At 40.2% G+C, this 21,919-nt stretch overlaps 1 protein-coding gene across 2 annotated transcripts in view; it reads left to right on the forward strand.

Moving 5' to 3' along the window:
• The first annotated feature begins 255 nt into the window (after positions 1–255).
• The window catches only part of LOC149465204 (uncharacterized), a 167,453-nt gene continuing 145,789 nt past the window's right edge, over positions 256–21,919 (forward strand). Inside the window, exons 1-2 of one of the 2 annotated variants that reach the window (XM_089673529.1) lie at positions 256–337; positions 18,973–19,025. In XM_089673529.1, coding sequence (XP_089529655.1) covers positions 18,980–19,025 — 46 coding nt within the window. In that variant the 5' untranslated portion in view covers positions 256–337; positions 18,973–18,979. Of the gene's footprint in view, positions 338–11,853; positions 11,923–18,972; positions 19,026–21,919 lie in introns of those variants that run through there. The other variant, XM_089673528.1, reaches the window with a different exon arrangement.

Consider the following 21,919-nt stretch of genomic DNA (forward strand, 5'->3'; position numbering starts at 1 on the left):
TCTTCTAAATAGACCAAAAGGAATATTGGTCAGCTGTGGCTATTGCTATCCATAGGTTTAAAGAGGTTCTTTGTTGATATGATTCTAATAATTCTATCCTTTTATTTTTGTGTGTGTATTCGATGTGTGTGTAAAACCAGCTGAAAGCAATGGTCTCTCGCAGCTAATATATATTTTCTTTCTTTCATCATATCTTCTGATTTTTACAATTTTTGTGTTTTTTTTTTTTTTTCCCAGTTCAACTGCTCAACATCGTTAAGGACCAATTGACATCGTGGAAGACTGTTTAGATCTTTCTCCTGCAAATTTTACCAGCCTGTCGGTTACAAGAGAAATGGTAAAAAAAACAAACAAAAGTTTTCCCTTTTTAGTTAGTTATTCCTAGGGGGTCATTTAAGTGTAGTTTATTGTTATCAAATGTCTGGAAAGTTTATAATCGAGCCCCTTAAGAATGATATTTGGCTGCTCATTTGGATGACTGCTGTTTTTTTTTTGCTGCCTAGTTATGGGACCGTAAAATGCTTGGAAACAACGTGACAGGAATATTTGTCATGCTTAATGTCAGCATTCAGTAATGTCGCCAGCATTGTAAAATGTATTTAAACCTGAACTTCAGGTAAATGGCAAAAAACACAGTCGCAACACATATATGTAAAATATTTTACTTTTCCAAAGAAATTGTAATGCTTTTTATCCACTTGAAGACCCCCTAATGTACATATACATTACGGGTTTCAAATGGTATTGCGGGATAATGCCTGCAGCTGCAGATATCATCGTGGTATTGTTTTTTTTTTCAAGACGGCTTTTTTTGTAAAAGCCATCTGGTCGGCTGATTAGCCACTGGGTTGCTTTTACAGGTGGTGGGAGGGGTCGCCCCTGCTGCCTTCCGATGCCTCTCCTGCATCTCTTTCCCACCGGAGATCACGGAAACTGAAGGTGTCGGTTCCGCCGGCTTAACGATAGAGCCCTTGGAGGACTGGAAGGGCTATGATGAACTCTATGGTATAGGAAACCAGAAGCAATAACTACTACTTTCACTTCTTTTTTACCCTGAAGTGAACTGCGCCATTTTTAAATTTTAAAAGCATTTGATCACACGATCTTAGTATGATCAGATGATTTTAGGGCAGAGATGAGGTCTAGGGTCTAACAGACCCCAGATCTCTCCATAAGGAGTACCTGCCATTGCCTATTGCTGTGATGTTTACATTCCTTATGACAGCAATAAAAGTGATTTAAAAATACAATTTTAAAGAAAGTGTAAAACAGAAAATTGAGAGAAAAAAATCATGAAAGTGTATTTTTTCACAAAAATTATGTTCGAAAAACCACTGCAGTTTTGGAAAGATTGAGTTTAAGGTAGTGGTGTGACATCCATGCTGATATATATGTATGTGTGTGATGCATCTTTAGTGTGGGTACCTGGCTGTGACAGCCGGGTGCCCACTGCGCATGTGCGAGAAGCACTGTGCTTTGTGAATGGTCCGGCAGTCTTCTGGGACCTTTCACGTGTCCCAGAAGACGGGGAGGGAGGACAACTCCACGGAAGTGGGAGCGGGTACCTGTCAAATTCGGGTGCCCACTCCTCCTACCTCCCCAAAGGTCCGCAGTCTCTGGTCATCTCCTGTACTGTCTGCAGTCTCTGGTCATCTCCTGTACTGTGTCCGCAGTCTCTGGTCATCCCCTGTACTGTGTCCGCAGTCTCTGGTCATCCCCTGTACTGTGTCCGCAGTCTCTGGTCATCCCCTGTACTGTGTCCGCAGTCTCTGGTCATCCCCTGTACTGTGTCCGCAGTCTCTGGTCATCCCCTGTACTGTGTCCGCAGTCTCTGGTCATCCCCTGTACTGTGTCCGCAGTCTCTGGTCATCCCCTGTACTGTGTCCGCAGTCTCTGGTCATCCCCTGTACTGTGTCCGCAGTCTCTGGTCATCCCCTGTACTGTGTCCGCAGTCTCTGGTCATCCCCTGTACTGTGTCCGCAGTCTCTGGTCATCCCCTGTACTGTGTCCGCAGTCTCTGGTCATCCCCTGTACTGTGTCCGCAGTCTCTGGTCATCCCCTGTACTGTGTCCGCAGTCTCTGGTCATCCCCTGTACTGTGTCCGCAGTCTCTGGTCATCCCCTGTACTGTGTCCGCAGTCTCTGGTCATCCCCTGTACTGTGTCCGCAGTCTCTGGTCATCCCCTGTACTGTGTCCGCAGTCTCTGGTCATCCCCTGTACTGTGTCCGCAGTCTCTGGTCATCCCCTGTACTGTGTCCGCAGTCTCTGGTCATCCCCTGTACTGTGTCCGCAGTCTCTGGTCATCCCCTGTACTGTGTCCGCAGTCTCTGGTCATCCCCTGTACTGTGTCCGCAGTCTCTGGTCATCCCCTGTACTGTGTCCGCAGTCTCTGGTCATCCCCTGTACTGTGTCCGCAGTCTCTGGTCATCCCCTGTACTGTGTCCGCAGTGTCTGTATTTCATTTCCTGTACTAAATTTGCAGTCCATTGGTTCAGAATATTTTTTTTTTCTTGTTTAGCTGCATTTGCATACTGCGTTTATGAGCTTTTGCATTTAGAAGCGTATTTTTAAAGATAACCTCAGTAGACCTTCCAAAATGCCCAGAATGCACTTGAAAACAGTAAAAAATGAACTATTTCAGACATTTTGAGAGAAATAGAGACTGCAGAAGCAGTGAGAGCAGTATTTATTGAGATTAGCTGTCTTTTTTTTTTTTTTTTTTTGTGGTGTTTGAATGTGTTCCAGCTCATTTCTGTGCAGAAATTATTGCATCTGTGTCTAACATATTTTCTTTCATGCGAAACCTCAAAGTATGGTGTACCAGGTCCATTTGGGTACCGGGAAAATGCTTTGCATGCATTTTTCATGATGAAAAAAGGCTCTGGACAGCATCTGGAAATGGAAGAGTTAAAAAAAAAAATTTGCAAACGCTTATAAACGCGATTAGCCACGTTTTCAAGTGTTTGGCATTCAAAAAAACGACTGTAAACTCAACTGCCTGTAAACAACGATGTGTACATGGACACATAGGAAAACATTAGGGAGAGTTCAGGGGCTGCTGAGAAAAACGTTGAACAGCTCCTAAATGGGTTTATCAGCTGCAGTGTACATGAGCCCTTAAACGTATAATAATTTTAACATTGTGCTGTTTGTCTCCTCCTCCCCGCCTGTCTCCAGCACCGCCCCCGGGGACTAGCAGGGAGGGGAGAGACCTTGCAGTGTAATGAGCACTGACTGAATGCTCCTCAGGAAAGGCGAGTGTCAGTCTTATCCTTTATCGCTTTTCACCGCCAGAACCCTTTTTGCATTTTTTTTGCACACGTTTAAAAAATAATTTTAGGCCTGAAGATTACATAAACCCCAAAACATTTTCTGAAAGCAGAGATCCTAGAGAACAAAAGAGTGGTAGTTCTTTATTACCGTAAAATTTCAGTAAAAAATGCACTTCGTTTTAGGGCACAAAAAGCAATAAATAACCCCCCCCCCTTTTTTTTTTTTTTTTTTTTGTAAACTATAAAAGATGAGGTTGAACCGAGTAAATAGTTAACTAACATGTCAAATCTTGAATTTGCGTGCCCTTTTGAAATGGCGGCACACTTTAGTACCCTATATTTTCTATAGGTGACGCTTTTAAAGCCCCTTATAGGTCATCAGTTTAGTGCTACGGAGGAGGTCTGGTGCTAAAATTATTACTCTTTCTGACATGCATGGCGATATGTAACGTGTATCACAATCAACGTTTTAATGTATAGGTGCCCTGGCATGTGCTTTTAAATTTGTACGTGTGTATATGTGGAGGGGCCTCAAATCTTTTATTGGGGGGCATGTGCTTTTGGTGTAACTTTAAATTTTGCACAATTAAAAAAAAAAGAAAATTAACTTTTGTTTGTTTTTTTCATCAGATAGGAGACAAAAAGTCCCCTATGTGATGATTTTTTGGTGACAGGTTCTTTTTATTGAAACATCCAGGGTCTAAAAGACCTTGGATGTCCCCCCTGTACTCCACTGGATGTAATGCAGCACCAAATTACACTTTTTCCCGGCCTCGATGGACGGGAAATCTTTCAACAGGGACCCGGAAGTGGCGTTATGACAGGACAAGAAGGGGAGGGGAGCAAGTGTCCACTCACCTCCCTCCCCACTACCAACTAGCACTTCCTGAACAAGTCGCGGGCCCACAGATGGGCAAGCAGAGCCCGGGACACAGCAGGCAGGATGGCGGTTTGTGGATGGGGGTGGGTGGCGAAGGAGGGCTTGGCTGTGTGGAAGCAATCGGCGTCAGCTCTGCCATTCGAATACTTCCACCCAGGGGCGGACTGACAACTCATGGGGCCCCCGGGCAATAGGGGATCATGGGGCTCCTGTGTCATCGCCCACACCCAAAAAAGCCTATGAAAAAGCCAATGAAAGGTACCAGGGGCATCTCATGGGGCCCCCTACTGACCCCGGGCCCTCGGGCAGTGCCCGAGTGCTCGAATGGTAAGTCCGCCCCTGCTTCCACCTGACAGGTGAGCCCTGCTGCGAGCAAGGGTAAAAAACTACCTGCCTAGTGCCCGGAACTACATGTCCCGAGCGTCGAGCGATATAAATTGAACATCCCTGTAAAGGATCATGAGGAAGGAATTGCAGAGCACTAGTGCAATAGCAGCCGTACACTATTAGAATTTTGACATTTACTCAGTGGGCTCAGATTCCATTTGACAAAAGTTGATTGTTTAATCAATGTTTGTCGAAGGGGTCTTCTGGAAGATTTTCATCCATTCAGCTGCTGTTCTGGTGTTTTGACAGCCGGCAGGACCAACTGTAAAACAATACATTGTGAGATTCGTCCTTCCACGCTCTATAGTGTGGATTTAAGAATCTTAGTTTTTGTATGTCAGTATATGGCAATCTTTAGTCTGTATTCTTACCCAGAAACCCACTGAAGCTGGTGGCAAAGGAGTTTATAAAATAAAGGACGTTGATTAAATGTTTGGGGCTTTGCAGTTTCCAAAGTTCCTAGATAGCAATGGTATTGACTCAGCAATAGTACTAGCAATAGTAGCTCACTAATTTTAAAGTGCTAATTTAAGCCTCTGTTTTTAAAATTATAGTGTAATGATGCCATTACACAGCGTGGAAGTTACTATATTTATTTTGGCAGACCGCAGGATGACAGATGAATGCACACACTGCTATAAAACATTAGCTTTCCTTCAACATAATTAATATGGAGTTCCTTTAATTATAGAGTAATTCATGTAATGTTAACTAAAGGATTAATATCATTTTATATCATTTATTACACAAAGTCTAGATGGGTAAAAAAAATACCCGAGTTTAATTTAGCGTTAATATATTTTATTAGATAAACCTGAAAGTTTGTTATTTTACCGCTATCCTGGACTCTTTCAAGCAAGATTTCCCTTTTACTTTCACTTCTGGGGCCAACCTTTTACCAGAAAGGAAGAGTTGGGGGGGAAAAAGGGAAATACACAGCGATAAAACGCTGACGGAGGTTTACACGTTACCAACTCGACCACTTCCTGTCTGGACACTTTTACCCCCTTCCTGCCCAGGGCAATTTTCAGCTTTCAGTGCTATCACACTTTGAATGACAATTGCGCGGTCATGCAACACTGTACCCATATGAATTTTTTTGCCTTTTTTTGAGACAGATAAAGCTTTATTTTGGTGGTATTTATTCACCACTAGGATTTTTATTTTTTTGCTATGTAAATGAAAAAGTCCAAAAATTTTGAAAAAAAGTGTTTCTTATAAAATTTTGCAAATCGTATTTCATCATAAATCTTGGCCAAAATTTATTCCGTTATCTTTTTAGTAAAAAAAAAATAACCCACAATTAGTTTATAACCAATAATTATAATTTTTAAACATTTTTTATACTTTTTTTTTTTTAATTTTTTTTATATTTGTTTTTGTTTTTGTTTTTTTTTTGTTTTTTTTTTACATACTGTCACCCTAGCAGTACAGTGTCACCATGACACTGTACTGCTTGTGGGGGATGATGAAGATATATATATATTTTTTTTTTTACACTGATTGCTTTTACACCCATAAAGGCTGTAAAAGCAATAATTTCTCCTTCTCTCTAGCTGCATTCTTGCAGCCATTGAGAACTACTGTGTGAGCTGTGATTGGTCACAGCTTGTCACATGGTACAAGGCTGTTGTGAATAGCCTTGTACCATGTGACCTCTGTGACAGGGGTGGACTGACAACTCATGGGGCCCCCGGGCAAAAAAGCCTATGAAAAAGGTACCAGGGGCATCTCATGGGGCCCCCTACTGACCCTGGGCCCTCGGGCAGTGCCCGAGTTTCCAAATGGTCAGTCCGCCCCTGCTCTGTGATCATTCACAGATTTCACACGTAGTAAGCAATGATGTCAGAAGTGACATCTTGCTTAATACTTTGCATGTGATCACTGATTGGCCAATCAGTGATCACATGATCGGGACCTCGCACAGAGGTCCCATCCAACGTTCGGTGTTCCACTGTGTCCGGAGGACACAGCAGGCACCAGATCGCGGTGCTGCGTGCTCCCTGGGAGCGCGCACAAGCAGGGTGCGGGGAGGCCGTTTATAGACGGCCACCCGATCCTGCACTGCCACCGTCCGGCTATTTATATACATGGGCCGGACGGGAGGTGGTTAAAAGCTAAGTTCACATTATAAAAAATCTAAAATAAATGCACATATTTTTGTGGGAAAACAATATTCGTTTATTTTATTTTCCACAGAAGCCTGGTAAGCATTGCACCCAAAATAAAACTGTTTTGTCTTCCATTTGTATGGAATGGGTTTTACAAGGTGAGGGTTTACCTTCGTGTACAGTATGTCTACTTTTGTAAATAAAATGTGTTTTGTAATTTATAGTGTTTTTGAAGTATAGAAGCTTTTCATGTATGATAAGGTGCTGACAATGTAAATAGGCTCATTCTAACAACAATAAATACATGCATGTTTGATATTTCTGTGATCGGGACAAAACATACAAATGTTTTCATCTGTATCTAAGCAGCAAAAATAACTCTGCAAAACTTTGTTACAATAGGTTTTTATTGTGTATCACAGAAACTGAACAAGGCACTTTGCCACACAGGATACATTTCCTTCCATAAGTATGGCAGGCTATAGTATTAGGGTACACAGGACGCAACAATAACGTGTAAAGTTCACACAGAACCAATCGTGAATGTACATAGCGGACTTGTAAGATCCTGTCAATGTGAGATGATAAACCTGCAGGTTTGTGTTGTCTCAGTAGTGGCAACATAAAACCAGATGAGGAGGGGTGACAAGAAAAGGAAAAAATGCAGGAAAGTTAAAGGGGGATGAGGGGGGAAGATTGAGGTAAAGGAATGAGAAAGAAAAGGGAATTTGTGAGGAAGAGAAAAAAAGGTAAAGGGCAGGGGTGAGCGAAAAGGAGGAAGAGCTTAAGTGTTATGGGGGTGAAGAAATGGGACGACTAAAAAAAATAAAAAAAAAATGTAAAAGGTAAAGGTGCAGAGAGGGATAAACAATGAGATTGGTAAGGAAAGGAAAAAAGAGAAGGGTGGCAGCACATTTACTTATCTGATTCTCTGCTCATCTATGCCCCTGCATTAAACTGGCCCTCGGAGTCCTTATGTATAGTGCGGGGCTATGGTCCCTGCATTGGTCTTGATGACGTCAGAGGACCTTAGCGAGAAGTAGCTGCAGTGACTGGCCGAGAGGCACAGAGGAGCCCTTGGAAGCAGAGGATCGGGTAGCTATTACTGCTGTTCTTTGTCCCCTAGGCTTCCTGGATTCCTATGCATTTCTGTGTGGTGCGTTTTGACAGCCTATTCTTTTGGACGAGCTGCAAAACACACCAAACCACACAAAAAATAGTTACATAGTTAGTCTGGCTGAAAAAAGACAAAGTACATCCAGTTCAAAGATATATTAAATAGTGCTTTCACTAATTTTAAAAATGCACTGTACCAAACCGCATGGCATTGTGGGCATCATGCAATTTGGTGCCCGCAGATGACCTGAATTTGGGGTGCTGTTAACAATACATTGGCACCCGCATGCAGATTGCAAAGGCAGTGCATTTGAACTCGGTACAGGAAGTGCGCACAGGATGCATCTTTCCCGCAATACATTCTGGTGTGAACTCTCAAGAAGATTCATATATTTCTTAATAATTTCCTAAAAAATAAGCCATGTCATTATTGTATATCAAAATCGGACAAGTCTGTCCCCTGCATAATTTGGTTAATGTACAACTTTAACCACTTGCCTACCTGTCGTGCCCAGGCCAATTTTCAGCTTTTAGCGCTGTCACATTTTGAATGACAATTGCGCGGTCATGCAACATTGTAACCATATGACATTTTTATCATTTGTTTCACAGAAATAGAGCTTTCTTTTGGTGTTATTTAATCGGCACTGGGTTTTTTATTTTTTACACTATAAACAAAGCAATAAAAATTTGGGGAAAAAAGGTTTTCTTTGTTTTTGTTATAAAATTTTCAAACAGGTAATTTTTTCTCCTTCACTGATGTGCGTTTATGAGGCTGCACTGATAGGCAGCACTGATGAGGTTGCATGGATAGGCAGCACTGATAGGCTGCACTGATGAGGTGGCACTGGTGGGCATTGATGAGGAGGCACTGATGATGCTGCGCTAAGTGGCACTGACTGACAGCCCTGACTGATGGCACTGATAGGCAGCACTGCTGGGGGGGAATGACGGGTGACACTGCTGGGCACTGGTGGAAGGCACTGCTGGGCACTGATCATCAGTTCCATGATGATCAGTGTCTGTGACAGCTTCCCGTTATTGGCCGTACTTTCCTTATGCTGTGACAGTGCGAGGAAAGTGTTGCCGATAACCAGCAACTGTATTTACTCCGTGATCTGCTGTGTCTTTGGACACAGCTGATCACTTGGTAAAAGGCTGCTGTGATTGGCATTTTACCTCATCACGTGATCAGTTGTGTCCGTAGAACACAGCGATCATGGAGATCGCCGGGAGGGCGTGTTCTGGAAGGACGTCATATGACACCCTCCCAGAACTGGGTAACTGCGCTGTAGCCATCATTCCGCTATAGGGCAGTTACCAAGTGGTTAAGCTTCATGCACACTAGCGGTTTTTAAGCTCCTAGAAGCTGTTATCAGCATTTTTTTTTACTGCTCCTAGAAGCTAAATAGTGCTCCTCCTATGTGTCTATGTAGACTATTTTAGACTAATATCATGGTTCAAGCTTTTTTGGGAGCATTTCTCCAGCAGAAAAAAAAACGCTATACATCCTTAACCACTTGACCTCCTGAGGATTTACCCCACTTAATGACCAGGCCTCTTTTTGCTACTCGGCGCTGCACTAATTCAACTGATAATTGAGCAGTCATGCAATGCTGCACCCAAACAAAAATTACGTCCTTTTTTCCACACAAATAGAGCTTTCTGTTGGTGGTATTTGATCACCTGTGCGCTTTTTATTTTTCACGCTATAAACAAAAAAAGGCCAAAAATTTTGAAGAAAAATAATATTTTTTACTTTCAGCTATAAAAAATATATAGTAAACTCAAAGTTGGTTATAAATTTAGGCCAAAATGTATTCTGCTCCATGTTTTTGGTAAAAAAAAATCCCAATAAGTGTTTATTGATTGCTTTGTGTGACAGTTATAGCGTCTACAAACTATGGGATAGATACTGCAATTTACGCCATTTTTCTGCTATACAGCGCTGCACTAGTTTAATGGACAATTGCGCGGTCATGCAATATGGTACAGAAATGAAATTTACATCCTTTCTTTCCCACAAATTGAGCTTTCTTTTGGTGGTATTTGATCGCCTGTGCGGTTTTTATTTTTTGCGCTATAAAAAAAAAGGCTGACAATTTTGAGGAAAAAAACAATATTTTGGACTTTTTGCTATAAAACATGTCCAGTAAAAAAAAAATTTAAAAATCAAATTTAGTCATGCATTCTACGACATGTCTTTGCTAAAAAAAAATAAAAAAAAACCAATACGTGTAAATTAATTTGTTTACGTGAAAGTTATAGCGTTTACAAATGGCGGGAAAGATACTGGGATTTTTAGTTTTTTTGATACTAATAATGGCGGCGATCAGTGACTTATGGCGGCGATCAGCGACTTATGGCGGGACTGCAACGGACATTCTGACATTGGGGGGTACTGACTTGGGGTCACTGACATCCCCAGTGACACCAAAACACTGACACTGTACTAATGGCACTGGGGAGGAAGGGGTTAGGTTTATTATTCAGGGAAAGGGTTAACTGTGTGAAGGGAGTGTTTTATAGGTGGCGGGGGGGGGGTGTACTGCAGGGAACACCGCTGATCGGGGGAGAGAAACTCTTCTGTCCCGATCAGCGTGTCCTGGAGCTGTCAGGGAACTGACAGAAAGCACAGTTACTGCAGCTGTGCTGTCTGTCAGTGATGATCGCCGCGACATAGCCGGTAACGACCGGCTGTGACCCGGCGACTGACATCCGCGGCTGTGATCGGCGCAACAGGTAGGGTGGTGGCGCGCCTCACGCGTACCCCCTACCTGTTTTAAAAACACACGTTTTAAAACGTGGTTTTGCCCAGCCATGCCGCCCTGCCGCCGTATTTCTACAGTGGCTGGGCGGCATGTGGTTAAGCACTGCTAAAATGCTCTTAAAAGCTTTTTTTCTAGATATTGTTTTTTTTACCCATACATGTACTGTAAAAACCCTAATAAAACGCTAATGCTACTAAAATGCTATTACCAGCATTTTGTATCCAGAGGTTTTTGAGCTAAAAAAAAAAGCTACTGTGAATGGAGCCTAAAGCCCCATGCAAACTAGCGTTTTTTAACTCCTAAAAGCTGTTAACATTACCTTTTTTTGCTTTTAGAAGCTAAATGGTGTTTTCCTATGTGTCCATGTACACTACTTCAGGCTATTAGTGTTTTTTGAGCTTCAGCATCTACGAGCAGAAAAAAATTGTTTTTGTAGAGGTTTTTGGAGCATTTTTCCAGCAGAAGAAAAAAAAAACACTAAATGCTCCTAAAACGCTAAAACAGGTTTTTTTTTTTCTAGCTTTTTTTTTTCTACATGTACTGTAAAAACGCTACTAGAAACCCACTATTACCAGCATCTCTTATCCATCATATTTTTTAGCTTACGAAAATGCTGATGTGTATGGAGCCTAAAAGTCACCAGCAGTTAAATCAGCTACCAAATTGTAAAATTTTGCTCTGATCACAAAAATGTGAAATGTCCTCGATCATGAAGGAGCTTTTACTTTATCCACTTGGATTTCAGCTTTATGATAATGCTTGCACGTCCATAATACTGCCTGCTCTATAAAATAATCAAAGCATTATCTCACAGTGTGATATTCCAGCTATTTCTTCAGTCTTGCACAAATGAGAACTCATTACACAGAAAAGGTCATGCATATATGAATACATTGAGCAGCCAGCCCCCCTCGGCCCTCCTCTTGCTGTGAAGATAACAGACTACTGTTGGGAGAGAAGAGTTAGGTCATTTGCTGTATTGGAGGCCTCAGTGTGGATCACGTGTCCAGGCTGTGTGAAGAGCAGGGCTGAGCTTTGCCAGGAAGGAAATGTTAGCTGCAGAAACAAAAGAATTGTGAGCGGGTGTGCAGAAAAAATAACATCTTATTGACCAGGGACTTATCACATCCTTCTTGCCACACAAAGCCAACTACATGCATCCTAACACAATGATAACTAAATGCAGCCCCAGAAAAGCCGGATAAACCTCCTCACTGCTGCTTGTTAAAGCAATACAATAAACATGCCACCCCAGGCAAGCATTGAGATCTCCCCTTACGTCTAAATGATGCTACATTCACACTTCCCGTCTGCAGGATAACATTCAAACTTAACTGCCTTCCCCTACAACAGCATCCTGGGATAAACAGGGTTGTTTTCTCCAGGTAATTTCCACACTGTAATTTGTCATATGATGATTTAAGAGCAAGGAATGACAGGAAATCACACATGCTTAGAAACAGAGGTGGCTTTTGAGACGGGCTTTCTTTTGTGTTTATCAAAGGATATCTCGGTATTCCCATTTAGGCTGCTGCTTTATTTACACCCTGAAAGCTTGGCATTCTGTAAAGCCACACGGTCCATGTTACGTCAAGGCATTATATAACGTCTAGGCATTATATGCACACTTTCCTATTTACAAAACATTTATGTTAAAGTTGAATTACACTGAACAAGATGTATAGTTACAATTTTAATGACTAACCAGTAGTTTTTATTAGTGTAGGTTTATACAAAGCTTGATTTTATTGTATCTAGTGGTGATTATATTTTATCTTGTGGGCATTACCCGTTAAAACGTTGTTCTTGTTTAATAAATTGTAATTTTGGTAAATGTAAAGGGGCATTAAACCTAAAAATGAAAATATTAAATTAGACCTTACCAATCCTTAGATGTGAAGGCTGCATTCATTTTTTTTTTTTTTTTTAGTATTATCACAGGTACTTGTATAGCGCTGTCAATTTACGCAGCGCTTTACATATATATTGTACATTCACATCAGTCCCTAACCCTCAAGGAGCTTACTCTAAGGTCCATAACTCACATTCATGCATAGACCTACTGGGGCCAATTAATCTACCAGCATTGTCTTTGTAGTGTGGGAGGAAATCAGAGCACCAGGAGGACACCCACATAGGCACAGGAAGAACATACATACATGGTACGACCCTAGTGCTGCCAGGCAGAAGTGCTAACCACTATGCCACCGTGCTGCGCATTTTAGGTTTTTTTCTCTCCTTTATTTTCATGGTCATCCATGATCATAGTGATCCAGCCAGTAAAGCTCGGTGCACACAGATTAAAATGTGGCCAGTTCAGCAGCGACTGACCAACTTTCAATCTGTGTGTAGCCCTCCTTGTTAGACAGAAGCTGGAATAAAAAAATAAATAACCACATGTACACAGCTTAAAGAGTAACTCCACTTTTGTTGGAAAAAAAAAACATTCCCCTCTGGGTGATCTATGTACATTGCAGGGATTTTAACAAACTTTATTGCACATTTCTATATTTGTTGTTCTAAATAAATAGCTGTTTGTGTCTATGTGGAAAGTGAATCCAATGGGAGTAATTTTATAATTCTCAATCAGCTGCTGCACTTGCAGTTCTAATGAGGAAGGTGGCAGGGTCTGCATCCCTTTTTAGACATAATTTTCCTTTGGGAGTATCTTATCAAAAATGTAATTTTTTTTGCAGAGGATGCCCAAAATATGAATTGTATCTTAGTGCAGACTTCTAGGAAAATCCGTGAGCCAAGCACACAGGGAAATTACATGGCTGTTGAGCGTTCTGTACACCATCTGTGTACAGAACGCCTCCAAGTTGCCATATTGCATTTTACAGAAAATTACAGCACTGCAGATTGAAAACAAAAGGTAATTTTTAATAACCATTTTCAATATTACTTGTGTTGCAAATGTATATGTTATTTTTTTCTTATTTACTACAGACAAAGTGCCAGTTAGAGGGTTGAGGCAAACCATTTCCCACTGACGGGTGCTTACAATGATCAGCTTTTATTCATTTATGTAAAACCTTTATCCCAAAAGGAAAAAATCTGTTGCTGTAACTGCTTATAAAAGCGTCAGCTGGAGTTCAGTTTTAATTTGTTTGTCAAGTCCATCTAAATCTTCTAGTCTAAAGCTGGATATATATTGGTAGAATTTAGTTTTGACATTTTTCATTGTAAGAGTTTTTTTCCATTTTTTTTAATCATTGGTGGGATCAACTCAATGTTCATTTTCGACCGCAGTGATGGAAAATTTTGGAGGAGCAGGATGGCAAATTTTTCTCTATAGTACAAATTTCTAATAGCGAATGTTGTTTTTGTTCGGTCAAGTCCATTCATTCCAAACGTGAATGCTTAAAAGCAGATAAAGTCTTGAACTACAATTCCATGACATTGGAATGTACTGAAAATTTCCATACAAATTTTTCTATGGATTGGCGTATCAATTTCCATTCTAAATTCTACTAGTGTATACCCAGCGTAAAAGGTAAATCCATTTTCATAGAAAATAAATAGCAAATTTAAAAAACTAATATACATCATATAATTACAACATAAGTCATATTGTGATTTAAAGTTATTCTAGATGACCTTTCCTTTTCAGACTGCAGTGCTGTAATTTCAAGTAAAATGCAATACAATTTGACAACCTGGAGGTGTTCCGTACACAGTATGTGAAACGCCCCCCAGAATGTAATTTCCTGCTTGTGTGATTGACTCACTGATTTTCCCAGGAATCTGCACCAAGAAACAAGTGAGATGGGCATCCCTACAACAAAAATGTAGTTTTTGGTGAGATACTCCTAAAGGGAAATCACATCTAAAGGGATGCAGACCCTGCCACTTTCTTCTTTAGAGTCCTGCAAGTGCAGCACCTGATTGATAATTATAAAATCACTTCCGATCACAGTCATTTTGTACATGGACACATTCAAACAAATGGATATTTCTTCAGCATAACAAAAGGTAGGAATCTGCAGCAAAGTCTATTAAAATCCCTGCAATGTACATAGATCAACCAGAGGGGAATGCTGTTTTGTTTTTTTTCTCAGCAAAAGTGGAGCTATTCTTTAACACTACCCCCCCAGACTGACAAAGCTGCTGTCCACAGGATTCTACTTTACTACTTCATCCAGGAGTCAGCCGCCTTAAGAAAGGATGTGTGTTACAGGTTGGATCACCAGGTGAAATAAAGGGAGAAAAACCTGAAAGAAAACTAATGCAGTCCCAACAATACAGTATATTAAATTTTTTTTTTGGGGGGGGCGATTAATATTACTTTAACACACTATGCCACATGTTTTCTTAAACCTAAAACAAATTTGTATTTCTAACTTTTTTTTTTCTATCTGTTAGTCGCAGACATTATCTACCATTCACACCTGAACTGAGCATTTCCCAGGTGATTTTTGAAACATTGTTTTTGATGCTTTTAGATGTGCAAGTGTTTTGCAAGTATTTTTGCACAAATATGGAATATCCTGGGTGGGAGGAAGAGAGGGGGGCAATTGTTCAGGCACAAAAATGCTCGAAAGCATTTTTGTTTTTTAGGGTGTTTACAAGTGCTTCCATTGAAGTCCAAGATGCCAAAAAAAACCATGACACAGCTGCATGAAAAGCTTATGTACCTTTCTGAGCTTCAGGTGACTAGTATGAACAGCCAACAAAGAAACGTATTGGATATTTGACATTGAGCATTGTCATGTGTAGAGAAATGTGTGAAAACACACAACAAATGCTCAGGTGTGAATAGGGGAATAGGGTCTGTATATGTAGTATCTTATAATATTGTACTTATGTCCAGTGACTTTTTAGAAAATCCTGCACGCTACAGTTTTGCTGCTTGTTGGCACAAGTGCATATACTATAGAAATGCGTATATATTTTTTTCCAAAATCAATATTTTGTTTTTTTTATTTTTATTTTATTTTATTTTTTTTTTAGAGACTCTGTACATATTACATGAGCACATATCAAGTAGAGGTAAGGCCTTATGCACACTGGACATTTTGCTATCTCTTCTAGACACCTTTCCTCCTGACAGAAGTGTTTGAGTCTTGTAAACGTGTGTACTGCGTTTAGGCGCATCAAGCATTTGGGTGTTAATGCATTTCATTGGGCAGAATAATAATTTATTTTGGCCATTGAAATGAATTAATGCTCAAGCGCTAAACTCGCCTAACGTTTAGGTTTGTAGACGCATTTACACATGTTTAGGCACATTTGCAGGCATCAATCATTTATCAATCGTTTATTTTTCTGCCAAAACACCGCTGCTCCTGGGCCCTTTTTTTGCCTCTAAATGCCTTTGCCTGTAAGCTGCTCTAAATGCCAATGTATGTGTGGACACTGGCTAACATACGGGGGCATTTAGAGGCAGGAATTAAAGGCCAGATGCCCTTAGGAGCAGCAGAAAAACCCAGAGTGCATGAGGCCTTAATGTGAACAAAGAACCATACAGACAAGAGAACAGTAGGTGAACCTCGATTCACACAAAGGCTCAGGGCTTGTATAATGGTTTTTAACATGTGCTGTCACAACTATACAAATATTTGTCAATTTAAATTCGATTCTATGGATAATCTCTTCCATGCATGCATGTCATGTACACTCTGTTTTCAAACATAATGTCATGCATAAAATAGGTGTATGTGTGTATATACTGTATGTAATCTGATTTTTTTTTTTTTTTTTTTTGTGTATAGAATGATATACTGTATGTTTTTAAATTAGAATTATTTTTTTATACATCTTTTTGTAGCGTTCTCACCTTTCACAACTACATTGTATATATTTACAGGCGTCTACATTTTTTGCTGGCAATTGTCCATCATAGTTGTACCATGTGTAAAGGCATGTATTTTTTTTTTTTCTATGGTAGGGAAATGCTACATCCTTTTTCTCAAGTTTTATTGCTTTCTGTGTGACCTCTTCCCGCCCCCTCCATTGTCTCTAGTACAGAAAGTGAGAGGAAATTCAAAATAATATTTCAGTAGTCTTTCCTCCCTGGGGACTCAAAACACTTACCAAATTTGTGTTGGGATCTTTGACTAAAAGGATTTTTCAAGTGTCACAATCAGTATTACTAGAGTCTGCGATTAAAAGTATCCAGAGAGGGCGTCTTGAGGACTCTGGATGACAGTGACTTCCAAATTGAATGCATGACATCCAAAAATGTTTAGGACAACTCCGAGCACATGTGAATTTCATTTCCCTGATTAGTGGAGGGAATATGCGGGAGTGTGATTTCTGTCAGGTGGGGTTCGGGTTATTTACGACTTTATAAACAAGTAGGTCAACTTTACACGATATCCTACATTTAAGAGGAAGCCAGTGTAGGGCACGAAGAATTGGGAAGATGTGGCAGTGGGGGGGGGGGGGGGGGGGTGAGTAGCCTGGCTGCTGCATTCTGTACCAGCTGCAAACAATGTGGTTTTTTTTTTTTTCGGAGGGACCATATTAGAGAGATTTGCAGTAATTCAGACTGGATCTTTCAAAAGCATGGATTAATTTAGGCATATCAACTGCTGGAATCATGTTTGATTCTTCTAAGATTTGCTGAAGGAGGACCAGATGGTACCTGATACCTGTTGCTTAGTTGAAGGGCAGTCATAGTTGTCTTCAGAGCAAGAGGCAAGAACAATTCCTCCAATGGGGAAGCCTTGTCCTCTGATAGTGCTCTAAGATGGGAATTCAGTTTGCTTCAGAGAGATTTCATGTTGCATCTCCAGGACAGGAAATGAGGGAAAATCTCACCTAAAAGACACAGGAAGCAAAACATCTAAAACTAAAAATTTAAAACTAAAAGCTTTGGCTTGACATACATTTTAAAGTAAAATTCCTCTTTTTGTTGAGGAAAAAATTCCAGTTGAATTATAGATTGCAATGATTGTTGTAGGTTCCAAAGTGCTACATTTTGCCCGAAAGTGAGGGCAACTCTCCAAAGGCAACGCAGACAGAAGTAAATATGCTTTTTTTCAAGCTGTCTATAAGACCACTAGAATCCTCGTTAGATCTGTATTGCTGTCTTCGTCAGATGGCAGATTTTCTTTCACTTCCTATTTAGTGAAACCATTGTCAGTGGAACAGGAAATGAGAAGAACTCTCACCTTAAAGGAGCTCCAGATGGGTTCTAATTCTTCCTGACTCTATCCAAAACAAAAAATTATTTTACACTTTTTCATTTACAAATATTTCCAATATTATTATACAGTATTTATATTATACAGTATATCTTCTTGTATGCCGTATAAATTATATGACTAGGCATTTTGATTTTTGTTACTTCTGTTATGGTTGCAGGACAAAAACTAGAAAACCATAAACCATGCCTGCTAACCAGAATTCCTTTTACTGAACCTAAACCAGTACAATATGGATTCCTAGTGGTTGCAGATAGTTCCTTGCAACCTGAATAAGCCTGTAAATTCAAATAAATATATAGCCATTCACTACATTTTACATATTTTTTCTTTTCAGACTGCTATAAGTTGCAGAATGCACAACTATCATTTAGGCTAGGTTCATATTTTTTGTGTTGCAGGAACGTGTACAAAATTGCGCGTCTTTCCACAGCATAAAGAAACGTGTCCTTTTGCTCATGCACAGCACCCCCATGCATTTAGGGAAGTTTGCATTTTCATGGGTACCAAAATGCATGCTTCCTTAGCATCATGTGTTTGGGTGCAAAGCAATTTCTCAAAAGGGTCAGGGATGTCTTTTGAGTGTTTTCATGTGTAGAACAGCCCTACATGAGATTTGTAGAAACACTGAGAACTGCACGCACTCTTCGATGGTGTGAACTGAGCCTAACAGTAATTTTAACAATTTTTTGTTCTAGGATTTCAGAGAATATACAGATCTCCCAACAAAAGTGGACAAAGTAAAGAACACTAAAAGCAGTAAAATTTAGGTAGTTAAATTGAGAAAATTAAAAAAAAAAAAAAATGTTGCAGGTAGAACAGTTATTAAACCCTCATTCAAAAGAAATTGATCTGGTAAGTATTTTTAGAGGTTTCCTTTTTCATGAGGAGGTTCCATGCATTAACACGCTTCAGGATAGAATTTTCTATTTTTTTCTAAATGAAATTAAACTGAATGCAATTTTAAACATCCTGTAAATGCATATAATTGCATGCATGTCATTGCCTGTGTGATTGAGGCATAAAGTAAAGAGGTTTAAGGGAGCAATCCAAATTTGAAAGTACAGTTGCTCAAGAATTGAAAGGGGTAAATATGTCTAAATTGTGAGCTTAATCAGTTAAGGGAGCAAAACTATTTTTCCTTTTTATTTTTTATTTTTTTACAGTGTCCTTTTGTACCATGTAAAATACATCAACTGCTACAGTAATGCTTCAGGGAAAACATCTGTGTAACTAACAGGCGATTGTCATTAACAGTTTTAAGGGAGTGTACCTTTCTTCTAGGAGAGACATGGAGGATGCAACAGTTGCTCATTGTGATGAATCATCTTCTGAAGGTAATTTGTCATATATCACATATTAAAAGTGAACTCTATTTCTGCATCTAAGTAATGCAGTGTAGATTATAGTAAAATCCTGAAAGTAAAAACTGGTGGATACATGCCTAAAAACCAGCTTGATTTATGTTTTTATATTCTAAATTATGCCACATCAGTCTAGGGTTAGAAGAGGACTCAAGGCACTACATCCTATGCATGAACCATAGACAAGACAGGAAATGCTCCAAAGGAGCTGGGATTTTTGAGGTGCCAATAATGTACTACAGTGTAAGAAATAATCATTATTTTTATTGATCCAGATCTATGATACAAATACTCAGTATATCCATACAAATTATAAAAACATTTTCTATATACAGACATTCCTAATGGAATATTCATAACATAATTTTACTGTAGATTCTTGTGGTGTATTGATCTCAACATGTTTTGCCTATTAGGGCTTCTTCAGGAGATTTAAAGTACCACATCTAAGATTATTATTATTATTATTATTATTATTATTATTATTATTAAACAGTATTTATATAGGGCCAAAGGGTTTGCTCAGCGCTGTACAATAGCAAGGGGGACAGAACATGAGACAAGACAGAAACAATACAATACACGAGGGGTTCGAGGGCCCTGCTCTTTCGAGCTTAGAATCTAGGAGATCAGCCCTTAGGCTCATATGCTTTGAAACTATGTCATCCACCTGCAATGGATACCTACAATTAATAGTCATCAAAAATCTATAACCTTCCTGGATGTCACAATTTTTCTCAATTGTGACAGAAGTAGACTCTTCTTTGTTTCAAGGTATATTAGCCATTACCCTGAGACTACATGCAAAAGGGAGGGATATATAAGGATCCAAGCTTAGTGGCCATTTCATCCACAGACCTGTGCTAATTTTCAATTGTTAATTGCCATGAGCTGCTAACCTGGGTAAGTTTATGGAGATTTGTTCAGTGGTGATTTTGTTGTTGTATTTGGCCTCAAACTTTCTCACTTGTAGATGACATATTGATTGATACAGTATCTCATGAGCCCTTATTTATTATTATTAATATTCAGGATTTATATAGCACTAGCAGTTTGTGCAGCGCTTTACAATATGAAGGTAGACATTCGCTACAGTACAATTTGGAACAAGAGGAAATAGACGGCCCTGCTCGTTTGAGCTTACAATCTAGGAGGAAGGGTTGAGTGATACAAAAGGTAATAGCTGTGGGGGGATGAGCTGATGGAGGAAATAAAATGCAGTTTACTAGCTTGAAGCAGGATAGGCTTCTTTAAAGAGAAATGTTTTCAAGCATCGTCTAAAGGTGGATAGATTAGGAGATAGTCAGATAAATTGGGGTAGGGAGTTCCATAGGATGGGAGAAGTCCTGGAGGTGAGCATGGGAGGAGGTGACACGAGCACTAGAGAGCAGAAGGTCTTGGGAGGATCAAAGAGCGGTTTGGTTGATATTTTGAAACCAGGTTGGTGATGTAGCTGGCAGCAGAGTTGTGGATGGCTTTGTAAGCTGCTGTTATTTTGAAATTTATTCGTTGGAGTGGAAGCCAGTGGAGGGATTGGCAAAGAGAGGTGGCAAACACTGATCGGTTGGTAAGATGGATGAGCCTGGCAGCAGCATTCATGATGGACTGAATGTAAGCCTAGGTAAGCCAATGAGGAGGGAGTTGCAGTAGTCGAGGTGAGAGATAACCAGGGAGTGAATTAGGCGTTTTGTGGTATCATTGGTTAAAAAGGCATATTCAGGACATGTTTGTGGAGGTTGAGGTGGCATGATTTGGACAGGGATTGGATGTGGGCCTGAGAGAACAGTTCAGAATCCAGGGTTCCCTCTAGCACCCTGGCATGCAGGGATGGGTCAAGGAGGCACGTGGGGGAGAAAATATTATGAGCTCCGTTTTGGATAGATTTTGAGTTTTAGGAAGTGGTGTCTGATATGTATGTTAGTAAATCCGTGATACGTGAGGAAACTGCTGGGGTGAGCTGAGGAGTAGAAAGATAGATTTGTGTGTCATCAGCATAGAAATGGTATTGAAAACCATGGGAAGCTATTAGCTGACCCAATGAAGAAGTGTAGATCGAGAATAGATCGAGAGGTCAAAGGACAGAACCTTGGGGAACCCAGATGGTAAGAGGAGTAGGAGAGGAGGAAGTAGAGTAGTAAGTGACACTGAAGGTGTGGTGGGATAGGTAAGATTCGAACCAACAGAGAGTATGGAGTCATGGAGGCCAAGTAGATAAGAGTTTTTTTGAGGAGGGGGTGATCAACTGTGTCAAAGGTGGCGCAGTGACCATTGGTTTTAGCGGTTAGCAAGTTGTTTGTGAGTTTTTGGAGAGCAATTTCTGTGGAGTTTTGTGGGTGAAATCCAGACTGACAGGGATCGAAAAGGTTATCCTCAATAAGGTGGCAACTCAGCCGGTTGTAGACTAGACTTTCAAGGAGATTGGAGGCAAAAGGGAGTAAGGAGATGGGTCTTAGGTTGCCAAGATTGGAGGGGTCCAGTGAGCCCTTTTTAAGTATGGGGTGACTAGCGCATGTTTTAGAGAGTTGGGGAAAATGCCATTGGAAAGGGAGAGATTGAAGATATGAGTTTAAAGAGTGAAGGATGGAGCCAGAGAGAATGACCATAGTATTTGTGAGGTGGGCTTTAGAAAAAAGTTTACGAACCTCCTCTATAGTAGTTGGGTTAAACAAGGGATGTATAGATTGTGCAGGTGGACAAGTGTAGGGTGAGGGAGATATCTGTACAGTGGAGATCTCATCACGAATTGTATCAATCTTATTTTTGAAGTGATTAGTGATCTCCTGGGCAGTGAGTGCGTGGAAGTAATGAAGGTCAAAGTAGAGCGTTAATCGTAGAAAAGAGCTGACGGGGATTGCGTGAGAGGGTGT

This window comes from Staurois parvus, unplaced genomic scaffold, assembly GCF_062004578.1.
Source record: "Staurois parvus isolate SC_StPar_1 unplaced genomic scaffold, SC_StPar_1.0 ptg000140l, whole genome shotgun sequence".
Classification (NCBI taxonomy): Eukaryota; Metazoa; Chordata; class Amphibia; order Anura; family Ranidae; genus Staurois; species Staurois parvus.